Raw genomic sequence first — 13,174 nt, 5'->3', positions numbered from 1 at the left:
GGCTGAGCAGCGTCCACTCTGTCCGGGGCCAGTCCGCTAGCGACTTGGCGTCTAACCTGGATTAGGCGGGATAGTGCGCTCTCTCCATTTGTGCTCTCCATCAAGTAAAATTGGGGCAGGTGAATTTCCGCCTGAGCCACCATTCATACCGCTTGGCAGTCATTTCCGAACATGTTAGTCGGACTCGATGACTTCATTTTGCGCTGCATTCGCCCCGTTACGGTATCGCGTCGTCGTCTCAGCCAATTCAACCTTTTCAGCCCCGTGCTGATCATCGGCAGAATTCCGCATCTTGCGATTCAGATTCTCGATTGTTGCTGGAATCTTTTTGGGGAGCTCACTTGATTTTCTGGCCGAGTCCAGCTGTGCATTGAAGTCTGCGGAAGGAGCTCCCTTAGTATATCTCACGGCTGGCCTGAATACAGGTAACACTGCAGCGAACCTCGGCAGTGGTAACTCTGCCCTGTGAATGCCTGGTAGATGTGTCAGCATTATCAATGTGTTTGTCATGCGATCGTGGAATGTCAAAATAACCCTCGTAAGCACCTAAATACTCCTGTTCCAACTAATCAAGAACCTCTGTGTCGGGCCAGTGCTCGACCACTACCATGAATCGAGATCTTTAGTTGCGGTCGAGCACATGAACAGGTGCTTTGGCATGTCCAGAGCGAAAATAAGGTGGACATACGTGGGAAAATGTAACGTGCCAACTTGAGCGCTTCGTCGCACATCGCGGTGGTGCAGATATATATCTGTCCAACGTGGAAGGGATGACCGAGCACGGAATGGCTAATCAGGCTTTCCTTTGGAAGCGAGTAGTCGAAGGCGGGGGCTCACCCGGTGCCAGCATAATCATGATACCAATATCTGTATTATTTTCAACAGCCGTACAGCGATGACTTCCATGCTTTGCAATTGCTTTGGTGGTGGCCGTCGCGTCGGCAAATGCAGCGAAAACAAAGCCGCAACGCCAAGACAAGTCAAGTCGACCAATCGGACATCGCCATCCGAAGGCCGCGTCAATTGCCCCGAGGCCGAGGCGGCTGCGAGTGGACGGGGTTTTTCTCTTCCCCACCAGCATCAGTCTGGGGAGAGGGCCTAAGTTCTTCCCCAGATCATACGTTGGAGAGCCCATTTCCATGCACAAAAAAAAGCGGGAGATGCAAGTTGTACGCCAGTCACCACATCTTGCTCAGATGCATCATCTCCTCCATCGCGTTGAAGCGTGCGGTCGGGTAAATAGCGGTAACACGGGAGAATTATCGCCAGTTGCGGGGGAGATTTCGTGGAGCTGTCGGGGTGGAGGGCAACTCTCCCCTCTCCGATTCTCATCTCCGAACGATCAAAGTGATTGATAACGCAGCGAACTGAGCAATGGAAGACGACAACGGGCCAGACTCATCCGGCTCTCCCGATAACGCGCCTCGGGGCCCGGAGGTCGGCCACGCATGCAACTCGTGCCGAAAGCGCAAACTCCGGTGCTCAAGGGAGCTGCCGGCATGTCAGCACTGCCGGAAGTCTGCCTCCGAGTGTACCTATGAGACAAAGCGTGCTAAGCCGGGGATGAAGGCGGGTGCATTGGATAATATTCACCGAAGACTTGGTAGGCCCTTCCTTGCCTTGGCTGTGACCTGCTTGGCCCAGCTAACACGTGCTCCGCCTAGACGCGTTGGAACGTTCGGTTGGGAAGCAGCAGGCGACGATTGAGAATCTCGGGCCCGGAGGTACTCATCAGGAGGATGCTAGCGTGCAAAATATTCTTTCTGCTCTTGCAACTACCCTCCAGGGCCTCAGCAAGCAGTCGCCTTCCACCTCATCTCAAAGTGGACCGCCAACCAAACGGCGTCGCCTCGACCATGATGACCATGGTGCATACTTGCTCTCTCGCGACCCACCTCTGCCAGATGACACAGTCCTGAGCCACGTGCTCGAGGCGTACTTTATTTATGTTCACCCTTGGACCCCAATCATCCACGAGGCTCGCTTTCGCAGACGGTTCGTCGACGATGCCGAACGGGAGAGGTTGCAACTCATCATACATTCCATGGTGCTCGTCGCGCATGGGTATGTTGAAGATGCCGACACCGTAGCGTCACTGGAGAAACAACCAAAGCAGTGGGAGGAGATTAGGGACTGGATTGTCTCTCAGGCGATGAAGCAGCCTTCTGTTGAGAACCTGCAGGCTCTAGTGATCATCGCCTCTAGTGATGTATGGTTGCCTCTTCGTTCATCAAGATTCTTGCTAACATTCTAGATCGGTAACGGTCAAGCATCCCAAGCGTGGCCGCTTGTCGGTTCGCTATCTCGCATGGTCGAGTACCTCCAGCTGACCGTCGAGCATGACGAACCCGTGCACCACTTATTCTCACAGCCGTACAAGCTGCTGCCACCCCCAACGGATTGGACCGAAGCTGAGGAGCGCCGCAGGATATTTTGGAGTATCTTTGCTCTTGATCGATTCTGCTCTGTTAGCATGGGCTGGAACACTAGCCTCACCGCCGATGATGTACGACGAAGGCTTCCATGCGATGGAATCACTTGGCGAAAAGAGAACCCTGTCGTGACTCCATACTTTGGCATCTGGGACAAGTCTGCCGGTCGCATTGGGAACCCCATCGCGTTTCTCCCTACGCATCCCGTTTCAGTTCGACCAACCCAAGACGAGGGGGAGACCCCTTCGGATGCTGGCACCTCACCGGGTGGCGTCTCCACCGTCGACATGTCCACAGTGGGAGCATACGCGTACTGCCTCGAAGCCACCGAATCTCTCAGCCGCGTCACGACATACTTCCTACAGCAAAAGGTCAACCTGAATGACCAGAAAGAGTTTGGCGCCTGGCTCACCCGGTTCAAGGAGCTCGACCTCCGCCTCGTGCATTGGAAGATGCTCCTGCCACAGAAATGGACAGTCAACGTCACGCAGCAGTCCTTGTCGAGAATGGACCCTAACCTCACTCTAGCTCATGTCACCCACAATGCGTCGATGATTCTGCTTCATCAACCTATCGCATTCCCTCTCCCCGAATGGCCGTACAGAAGTCGGCTACCCAGTACCTGCAGTATGGATACCTGCCAGTCGGCGGCAATCGAGGTTGCGTCTATCACCAACCATTATCTCAAGAGCTCTCTCACTACGTCTCCCCTAAGCAGTCAACTTGCATTTTGCGTGTTCATTGCCGCGCGGGCGCTACTCTTGTACTGGCAACATAGCGCGGATGAGCAGGGAGTAGCAGCAGATTTTTGGGTGTTGATTCAAAGCCTTGACACGATGTCAACTCGCTGGGCGGGCGTTAATGGCGTTGTACCACCCCAGAAGAACCTCCCTGCCAAGTACTCTGCGACCCTCGCTCAACTACACCGCAGATGCTCCGAGGATCAGTCATTCAAGATCAATATCGCCGGATATACGACGGAAATCACACATTCTCTCGACGAACCAGACTTGTCTGTGGCACATCCGCCGCATATTCCTCTTCAGCCTGCAGACACCACCAGGACATCCCTCCAAACCATCCACTCACGACAGATCCAATCCAGCCCGGTTCAAGCTCGCACAATCGACGGCAACCTTCCCCCTCCACAGCCATTTGCGCCTCAGAGAATCCCGGCCCTTACACCGAACTCCTTCTCGTTGAACATGGGCATCCCTGAACAAGGGATGACTAATATGCTCCGGCCAGACTTTACACCGGACTCGGATGATCCCATGGCGATTTCACAGATGTTGCTTGACCAGCAGTTTACAGGACTAGATAGAGTCATTAGCTATAGTGATGGGCTGTTTGGATCTGACTATGAGGCGCAGAGATGGTGAGGCCTTTTGCCAGTCTAGGAATTATCTGGGTATAAGGTAACAGGAGCTTCTGACGTTACCTGAATCTCTTCTTTGAAATGCCAAATAAGTAATATGACATCCGTGTACCATGTATCCGCAGCCGAGTAATGAGATCGGCCATCATACTATGCCCATTCAAGAGCTCCCCTCGGAGTGGATCTGGTAGAATAAAGGGTTTCCCTTGCCACAAGTGGACTTGCCAAGCCATGTCATAGATCGAGCCAATCTGACCCTTGACAGGCAGAGTAACGTGCACTGTTCATTGTACATCGACAAAGGACGACCGGGGTTTACTGAACAAAGAAAGCCGAAAGAGACGTCCTAAGAAGGAGCACTGGCCATCGACGCCAGCACCCCCCTCACACCAGCAAAATCCAAGTCCACCAGCATCTCCTCCCATAAAGTCTCCGTCGCCCTCTGGCCACGCTGTGTATGCATGACCGCGGGGAACCTGCACCCGTCACAACAAAGCCTTAGCAAAGGAACACCACATCAAAACCCAATAAAGAGACGAAGACGAAGGAATGTCGACTTACGGATAAACCTCAAAGATACAAATCCAACTCCCATGACTCTCCCCCCCTGCCTTTGATGACCGCAGCATCAACATACGTCCACGCACCCGCGCTCAAGCTCTTCCCGATAACAGCCCGCAAAATACCAAACAGGATCCTCAAGACCCACGACCCCGAAAGCTCCTGCCCCGTAGTCCTGATGAGGCCTGGGTCCACGAGGTTCACGACTACGTCGGCAGGGCTAACGTGCTCCACGAGCTTCTTGAGAAACATGCACAGAAGGAGCTTTGTCGTCGCGTACCGGCCTGGGAAGTCAAAGTATGCCGGGTTGTCGAGGGCGGAGAAGAGAGTTTATCCACATCCAGATCCAGATCTGATCTGCTCCTTTCGGCTTCGATGAGCTTCGACGTAAGCGCCATCCCCGATCCGATGATCGTTATTCTGCCCGGTTTGCTCCCCTCACCGTGTCCTCTCTTCTGCCCAAGAACGGGCAGTAAAAGAATCGCCAAAAGCGCCGTCGAGAAATAATTCACCTGAAACGTCCTCTCATGGCCCGTATGTTCAGCCCTCTCGAAAGACGGAAATCCCGCAGCCGCACTCAAAATGACGAAATCGATCCGCGACAGCTCATCTCTACACCGCGCCACGAAGGACTGTATACTCTCGTACGAGAGCATATCCAGCATCTAGGCCTCGATGCGTGGGTTCCGGTGTAGTTCTCGCAGCTTCGCGGCGGCTTCTGTTCCCTTTGATTCGGTGCGCACTGTCATGATCAGGTGGGAGAGGTTGTATCTCAGTAATGCGGTGGCGGCAGCGTAGCCCAGGCCGCTGCTTGCGCCGGTTATTATGCCTGTTTGGCCGGGCAGGTCGAAACTGGGGGGTGCCTGGGGTTGCGAGGCGAGTTTCATGCGGAGGGCAAAGAGGGGGAGGGGGTTTGTGGAAGGGCCGAGGGTCCATGATGATGAATCGGGTGGAGATGAAGACATTGTGAGAGAGTTGATTCTAGAATGTGAATATGTAGGTCATGCATATGGTAGGTTCCGACGCTGTACGCGGGGGGTTATGTGCACAATTGCATAGTACAGGTGAGAAGCGACATGGCAGGCTACAGATACGGGTATAAACAATGACGGCTCTCATAGTGAGAGTCTGTCAGGCCGGCAGGAAAAGGATTTGGAGGGATTATATTGCGGGAGGGCTTATACGTCTTTTATAGCCAGTGGAGGGATTCCATGCTGCATCCACGATCCATAGTATCCCCATGCACCAGGTCCTTTGCGATGATAGCAGTCTTTACGGAGGCGCCGGAGAGGCGCCCAAGTTCTAGTAAGTAGTTAGTACGTCAGCCAGATTGTTTGCCCAATCGAGCGAAACCGACATTTGTACAAAAAGCAGCAGCCAATCAAGTGACCCTTGCATCTCCCTCGTCTTATTGGCCGCATAGGCCAAATCCAGTCGGGGCGATCCTCAGTCACATTCCGCTGATTGGTCTTTGTTGCAGTCAAAGTGTGAATCTAACCGGAAGCGGGCATCAATCGGGTCGGGCCTGGAGAACAAAGAAACATTAGATACGCCGGTTTGGGGGGTTTCGAAGGTCCCCCGGTGCTCAGTTTCCCAGCGCCAGGATCCATCCAGACACACTACTGACACTGTGGTCATTCCCAACACTTGCCGCTCTGCTGCACCGAGCCGCGTACAGTCCCTGTCTTGTCTCGTCCTGCAACTAGCGAGCATCCATCCCTTGGTTGTGTTTGAAACTATCCAGTGATAGCTCGTGCCTGGCTCCCTGTCTGCCTCCGTGAGTGAGACAGCGCTCTTTGTGGCAAACAAACCGATAGACCAGAGTGACTCCATTCCATCCCCCTTGAGATTGCACTACGCTGCCGAGGACATTATTTCCCCGATCAAGCTGCCAATCCCAAATCCACTAAGAGCCGCATTGTCACACATCACACATCACACCACACTATACTCCGTACCCCGTTCCTCAGACCCTGACCCAGACCCATCCAGTCCGTCTGTGGCTCCACCATGGCCGCAGTCCAGCCGCACTCTGCCGAATTCGGCTTCGCCTTCGTCACCGAGAATGGGCTGGGACGGCCCAGTAAGGCGACGGACAGGCGTCTGATCCGGAGCCGCTGCATGCGTGGCAAAAATAGGAAGATAGGGGTGTCTCGTCGCGTAGTCCATGGGACGGCGCACCCGTTTGCTGGGCGCTACGAGGATAATAGTCACGGACCCGGTGCCGCTGGTGTTGGTGTCGTCGGGGGTGCGAGTGCCGGTGGTAGCAGTAGCAGTGCCAGTGATGCTTTCGGCCGTGCTGTTGTGCTGCCCTCCTCTTCCTCTCCCTCTTCCTGGACTTCCCAGTCCTACTCTTCGCGAGTCCATGGAGGAGCAGCAGCAGGAGGAGTGGTGACGGGACGAGTGATAGATCTTGATGATGATGAAGATGAGGACGCCGTCGTGGAAAAGCTAGCGGCGCTGGCATAGGTGGTCCAATTGCCCTCGCTCACGGCGCGAGCTGCTCCTTCTGATCTCGAGGCGATGCACATGGCGTCCGAAGCCAGCGTCGAGGCCAAGATTCGGATCTTTTATTGTACGTTAGCTCTTTCCTTCTTCAGAGTTCCCCAGAACCTTGAACTAGACCCGAGACCCTTAAAGTGCAGGATCCGCTTGACCCTCTTTTTTTTTTTTTTCTGAAACCCTGGCGCAATTTTGCGATATCCATTCCTCAGCCCTCACTTCCTGGTGGCATCTGACGATCCGCGGAAAGCTCCGAACAATCTTACTACTTAGGAGCTTCAAACCTGACAAAGTACCATACTAACTCTTCCTTCTTGTCCAAATCTAGTCCTCCGGTTCTTCCGCCACGTCATCCATCCAATCGAGCTCTTCGTAGACTACGACATCAGCGCAACCTCGTGGCTGCGCTGGATCTTCGCGGACCCCGCGTACCAGCAATGCTGCCTCTTCATGTATTTTGCAACAGCCGACATCACACAGCAGCGTCCGCCCACCCCGGCAACCCTCTACCACATGCAGCGCACAATCCGGTTGCTCAACGAGAGCCTCTCGAGTCCCCACCGCATGGTCGCGGTGCGGGACTCTACTGTAGCTGTTGTGATTATCTTGACGATTTTCTCGTGCATGATGGGGGATGGATCGGGGGCGAGTGCGCATATTGCGGGGTTGTAGCAGATTATTAGGGTCCGTGGGGGGTTGCATACGTTTGGTAGTGATGCGAAGTTGTGTATGAAACTCGGGAGGTGAGTCACAAGTCTGAACTCTGGAGGGAGTGAGTCGGCGACTCGCTCGGGGCATATTTTCTTTTCTTGCGATTGATTTTCGTCCCATTGGCATTGTTTCTCCACCCTCCTTGATTTGTCATGAGGTCATATACCTTAATTATCATACTTACTCGGCATTCCAGAGTGGATCTAGTGTATGCTCTGCACACGGGCTCGCACGGGGGTCACCTGTGCACGTACCCAGCCGCGTACAGCCCACGCTACTACGACCTGGGCGCCCCCGAGATCCCCACGTCCTGCGTGGACCCGTCTGTATTTGGAGACGCGGACCCGCGCATCCTCACCCTCTTCCGCGAAATGCAGTACTACACATGCATCATCAACAGCGCACACCTCGCCAAGCACCGCCGCCCCACGGACGAGTTCCACAACACCATCTGCTCCTTCCAATATCGGCTCCTGCAGCTGCAGGGGGCATTTGATTATGAGGATCACTTCTATGACGGTAGGTTGTCCGAGACGCTGAGGCTCGCGCTGCTCTCTGTTCTGGTCACGACGTTTCAGTTCCCCGGCGCGAGGGGTGGTTATCCGTATTTGACTGGGCGGTTCCGCGAGTCCTGCCAGCAGTTGGTGGTTTGGGCGAATGGGCCCTCGAGGGATTTGATGAGGTGGCTGCTGATTGTGGGCGCCACTACTGTTTTTGATGTTAGGTCGATGAACGAGCAGTGGATGTGGGAGCGGTGGCGCAAGGACGTGGATCAAGGGGACTGGAAAGAGACGAGAGAACGGTTGAGGGAGATTATGTGGATTGATGCCATGCAGGACGTCCTTGGGCGCGATGCATTCAAGCAGCTGAACAAGTACCAGGCGTTCATTCCTGCTTAGCCTTTGGAGGCGAGCCTTGGTTGCCAGAATGGGTTCGGAGGATCTCAGCCACACTCGTTTCCCCGGCGTTTTCAGCTAGTTGCAGCGGCGTTAGGCCTTCGCGAGTCTTCGCACTAATATCAGCTCCGTTATCGAGAAGCATCTTGACCAGCGAGGTATTTCCATTGGTTGCCGCGCAATGCAGTGCTGTAAGCCCGTCATCTCCTGCCAGCTTGAGATTGGCACCGTGTTCTAGCAGGATCTTGACAGCCTCTTCACATCCTTTCTTGCTTGCCAGCGAGATTGCCGTTCTCCCTTCAAGGCTTTGGGCGTCGACACTGGCTCCACCTTCTACTAACATACGAACCACCTCAACATGGCAACCATCTGCGGCTGCGTGTAGTGCAGTATGGCCTGCTTTACTAGACATATCCGGATCTGCCTTGTGTTTCAGCAAGGCTTTTACGACAGCACCATGACCACGGGCTGCCGCCAAAGCCAATGCGGTCAGGCCGTCAGTGTCTTTCGCTTTCACCGAGGTACGGCTATCTGTCAACTGTGCTGCAACCACCAGGACATTGCCAGCTTTTGCTGCGAATAGGAGAGGACTGAGGTCATCAATATCACCCTTCTCGGGGTCTGCTCCCCAGTCCAAAAGCTCCTTCACAGCCAGGGCACTTCCTTTCTGTACGGCAAAACACAGCGGGTGGTATGGAGCTGCCCAAACTTTGCCATTCGGATCAGCACCGAGGCCTAAAAGAGCGCATACAACGTCAGGCCAGCCGCTTTTAGCAGCAGTCACCAGCTCAAGGGGTCCCTTTGGTACATCGGCTGGTTTTATACCTATGCGAGTAAGTCTGCTCAGAGTTTGATGTTGACCCACAAAGTCTGACGCCCCGAAATCGTCCCCACCCCTGCTCCGTTCGAATGATTTCTCCATCACTCCCTTGTACCGACGTATCATCTTTTGTGTATAGGCGGTAGGGATGGAGGTTTGCTGCGACAGCCATTCAATACCGTCCATCCCGAGGCTCCTTGATTCGTCTTCGAGCAGAGCATTCCGGTACAGCTCTGCAAGGGCGAGGACAATCTGGTCGATATCAAGCTCATCCCAACCAGCAGAGTTGACTTTCTGCACACCTTCTTCGATCATCATCGCATATATCCATCTCAGAACCCGTTCTGCCTCCCTCCATTTCTTCTCGCGCCGATGTGTGATGGCAACTTGTTTTGCTGCCTTCAATGCGCATTTCGAGGACGACAGTCCAGAACGGGATACCACCGCTGGTAGGACGCATAACAGAGCTTCCTGATCTGAACCCAGTTGATTGTCCGAGAATATCTTCGCAAGCTCGGTTACCCACTGGTTTTCCAGGCGAAAGTTTAGGCCTTCGTCTCCTATCTTAAACGCACCAATATCGTCTATCAGGCGAAAGGCCTCCTTGATAAACGATCCAAAGATCTCTTGCGCGCAAAGTACCGCCAATGGACTTTCAGTTGGAATAGAACATATTGGCAATATCCCAGGTGGCGTGGCATTGGTAATACCCGATGCGTACCAGCCGAATATCTGGAACACTTGAGACTCACCATGTAAATATGGAGAAAAATCCAGCATGTGGTATCCATATCTTCCACCGGCAGGCGCAAGCCACTGGGTACTGGGATGCCCGTACTCGGCTGACAGTAGGTGAGCCTCGTCAAAGGACACGTGCAAGAGTTGGCCAGGAGCCCAGAGTTTAATCTCCGTTTCCGCAGCATTTGCAGCGGTAGAGATGATTCTTCGGACACGATTATGGTTGCACGTGGATTCAGCCGGCCGCCTACTCATTTGGTACTCTCCAGATACCAGTCTCATTGACCACAGCCAGAGCCCAAGGACCCCTTCAAGCTGTGCTTTGTCGCGAAGAGACCAAAGGCCATTTGTTCGACTCGTATCAGGTGCAACCTTATCGAAGTGTAGCATCACGCTATGACGCTTCCCGCGGAAAGAGCTGTGACGGGGCTGGTGCGATATCTCGCACACCATCGGCCACAAAATACTCTCCGTGTCACCCCAGTCTCTCTGAAATGTAAGGCTATTGGTAAGAATAATGCTTACAGCCATGTCCATTGCGGATGCAAGTTGCCGTGCTACACGGCGGACTTCGACCATCTCGGCGTTAAAGTGCCTTGCAGACGTCAAGACTTTTGACTGAGAGAGAGGCGACATCGTCAGCTCTGCCAAGCGCGTACGAAACGCCAACACTTCGACTGCAGTATTTGGGCTATTAGGCATGCATGTAGGCCCTGGTAAAACCTTTGGCGAGAGACCAGAGCCTGGCTTGAGGCTACCGCAAAAGGTCCACGAACCACGGCGAGTCTCTAGAAGCAGCCGAGGGATACCCAAGTCCGCCAGAATGTCAGGCCAGGCGATGCGCAATGCAAGCCAATCCAACTCATGGCCAATGACTAGGTCCGGAAAGCGGCGAAGTTTGTTAGCCTCCGGCTTCAACCGTTGCATACGAAGTGCTGCGCGTGCCAGTGACATGACCATTGTAGCGCTGAGCTGGGCAATAGCAACGGCTGAATGGATGGCTCGAAGGCCGGTGAACTGCAGAACGAACCCCGCGACGGTTAAGGCAACAGCCATCCAGACTACAGTTCCCGCGTGGTCAAGGTCAGCCCTTTTCCAAGCGACGGTATATTCCTTGAGGACCGTCTGTGGATCATCGCTATCCGCATAAGCAAAGGCGTCAAATGTCTGGTCACCAATGACCTGGCCTCCAGGTTGGACCCAATGCATCGATGCCCTATCTTTTCCCCTTCGTTCCCAAACTTCCTCTTGCGTGCTCTGTCCGACAAGGAAAGCACAGAGGAACATCCCTGCGCAGACCAAGACCGACCCCACAAGCACAAGTGGGCAAGCGTATTGTTCGGGGCGTCTGCCATCCTTTTCCCACTCGAGATAATACGTCACGACACCTGCGAAAGTAAGTACACCACACTGCAAAGTAAGCCCAACTAGGGCAACAAAGCGAAAGATGACCGGGTGCTGTTTCCGAATGCCAAGATTGAGGGACAGGTTCGGGGCGAAAGGGTCTGGAGGCGGTTTGATAAGGGGGGCAGCTTCTGCGTAAGAATTTGACGGTTCAGACTTCGTGGGCCTAGTCCGGAGCCAATTTCCTTTGCCCTTTTCCGCTACATACTGTTGAAAGGTGTATATCCCTGCGGTGCCATCGGAGAAGTCTCGATTGTCGGGATCATATACCACTTCCAGGATCTTAGGACGCCCAAAAACGCGCGCAATCCCACCATTATTGTACAGCTCGCACACATCACGGCTTGTTGAGGAACACAGCTCTGCCTCGGCAATTCCTGCCCCCTCTTGTGCGCGACCGATAAATGCGCGAAGAGACGGGCTCCCACAGACGCGGATGGCCGACACGACCGCTGTGAGGATGCCCATCGGGGCCATGGCAAAAATGAAGTAATCGAGAAAGGTCGTGCTTTCGCTCAGATACTGCTTGGTCACCTGCTCTCCGAAGAGCGAGAGAAACGGCGCGAGATCGGTTGCGAGGTTGTTTGAAAAGTCGTCCCAGCCCCCCGCTGCGGCGGCCAGCGGGAAGCTTGAGAGACCTAGACAACATAGTAGGAGCAACATTGTCAGAAATTTGTGACCTAAATCAGAGCCCAAAGGACAGTGGTGTGGGGGAGATGGAGCTGAGGGTGATAATGAGAATGTTTGTCTCGAGGCTGAATTGGGTTGAGCTGAGCTCCTGCAGGCTGCCCAATTCGTATGGCCGGCGCGTAGCAGAAGAAGCAAACAAACGAAGACTGCATAAACCCACCTTTCTCGTCCAATGGAGCCGGCCCTTGTTTCCTGCGGACCGTCAGCCCGGAACTGCTTTCTCCCACAGCATTCCCCGTTTCAAGAGGGAGGGGAAAGTCGGGAAAGTCGGAAGGTCGGAAAGGTGAGAAACCTTGGAAACGACCGCAGTCTCTGGCAGGCGCTGCCCCGACTCGTACCTTCCTATCGCCACGTCGTGCGGACCTGAACCCAGCTACAAGGTACCCTACACGACTCGCAAGTTCTGCTGTCACCATCTGTTGTCGCGCGAATATCCTTGGCCTTTGTCCTCACTCCCAGCAGAAGGCAAGCGCAAACGATCCCGACTCCCACCCAACGCTGTTTGAATGAGGAGATGCCTTCTGGCGATAGGCCGGGGTACATATCGATACCCAGGGCCTTAGACGCTCAACCGACAAAGGTTAGACACGAGGCTGGTATCAGACCGGCGCTCTGTGTCGACAGAGCCTTTAGGGAAGGTGGGCAGGCTTTGGAAATGCGATACACCATGGATGATCAGAGACTGTGGATACGATGAGGACAGCAAGGTGGTGCCAATAACGGCAGGCCAAATCCGAGAGTGCGTCGGACCACAGCCCCCAAGATCCAGCCTTGGCTTGGCGCTGGGCAGTCGGCAGCCTTGTGGACTGCGCTATAAAGTGCTGCGCACCTGCGACCGCGCCCGCTTATGCCAATGGGAAAGCTGCATCTACGATTCCGCGATTTTCATTACCGAAAACACCATGGCACGGTCATTCATTAAAGATGTGTTTTCTGAGATCAGAGTCGGCTCATTAAGGCTAGTGATTTGGTTTCCATACCACGAGGGCTTCATGCTCCTCTGGAAAGAGAACAAATACAATCCACTGATGTTGGAGTGTCT

At 54.2% G+C, this 13,174-nt stretch overlaps 4 protein-coding genes across 4 annotated transcripts; 3 read left to right on the top strand and 1 right to left on the bottom strand.

Annotated features, from left to right (window-relative positions):
* The first annotated feature begins 1,091 nt into the window (after nucleotides 1-1,091).
* Nucleotides 1,092-3,896, top strand: BJX68DRAFT_276710 (Zn(II)2Cys6 transcription factor). The gene is made up of 3 exons (XM_071048168.1): nucleotides 1,092-1,603; nucleotides 1,665-2,209; nucleotides 2,255-3,896. Exons 1-3 carry the CDS (start codon nucleotides 1,375-1,377, stop codon nucleotides 3,812-3,814), a joined length of 2,334 nt encoding a protein of 777 aa, XP_070904291.1. The 5' UTR covers nucleotides 1,092-1,374; the 3' UTR covers nucleotides 3,815-3,896.
* A 1,140-nt stretch (nucleotides 3,897-5,036) lies between these two features.
* Nucleotides 5,037-5,336, bottom strand: BJX68DRAFT_261795 (uncharacterized protein; the record flags this gene model as incomplete). The annotated part of the gene is made up of 1 exon (XM_071044260.1): nucleotides 5,037-5,336. The coding sequence occupies one exon, from the start codon at nucleotides 5,334-5,336 to the stop codon at nucleotides 5,037-5,039; it is 300 nt and encodes a 99-aa protein (XP_070904290.1).
* A 1,045-nt stretch (nucleotides 5,337-6,381) lies between these two features.
* Nucleotides 6,382-6,840, top strand: BJX68DRAFT_261794 (uncharacterized protein; the record flags this gene model as incomplete). The annotated part of the gene is made up of 1 exon (XM_071044259.1): nucleotides 6,382-6,840. One exon carries the CDS (start codon nucleotides 6,382-6,384, stop codon nucleotides 6,838-6,840), a length of 459 nt encoding a protein of 152 aa, XP_070904289.1.
* A 60-nt stretch (nucleotides 6,841-6,900) lies between these two features.
* BJX68DRAFT_261793 (uncharacterized protein) lies at nucleotides 6,901-8,302 on the top strand (the record flags this gene model as incomplete). The annotated part of the gene is made up of 4 exons (XM_071044258.1): nucleotides 6,901-6,946; nucleotides 7,202-7,541; nucleotides 7,781-8,103; nucleotides 8,163-8,302. The coding sequence occupies 4 exons, from the start codon at nucleotides 6,901-6,903 to the stop codon at nucleotides 8,300-8,302; spliced, it is 849 nt and encodes a 282-aa protein (XP_070904288.1).
* Nucleotides 8,303-13,174: the final 4,872 nt, after the last annotated feature.

Source organism: Aspergillus pseudodeflectus (assembly GCF_044049435.1).
Source record: "Aspergillus pseudodeflectus strain CBS 756.74 chromosome Unknown BJX68scaffold_3, whole genome shotgun sequence".
In the NCBI taxonomy this organism is placed as follows: domain Eukaryota; kingdom Fungi; phylum Ascomycota; class Eurotiomycetes; order Eurotiales; family Aspergillaceae; genus Aspergillus; species Aspergillus pseudodeflectus.
This window is presented reverse-complemented; position numbering and strand designations above follow the sequence as displayed.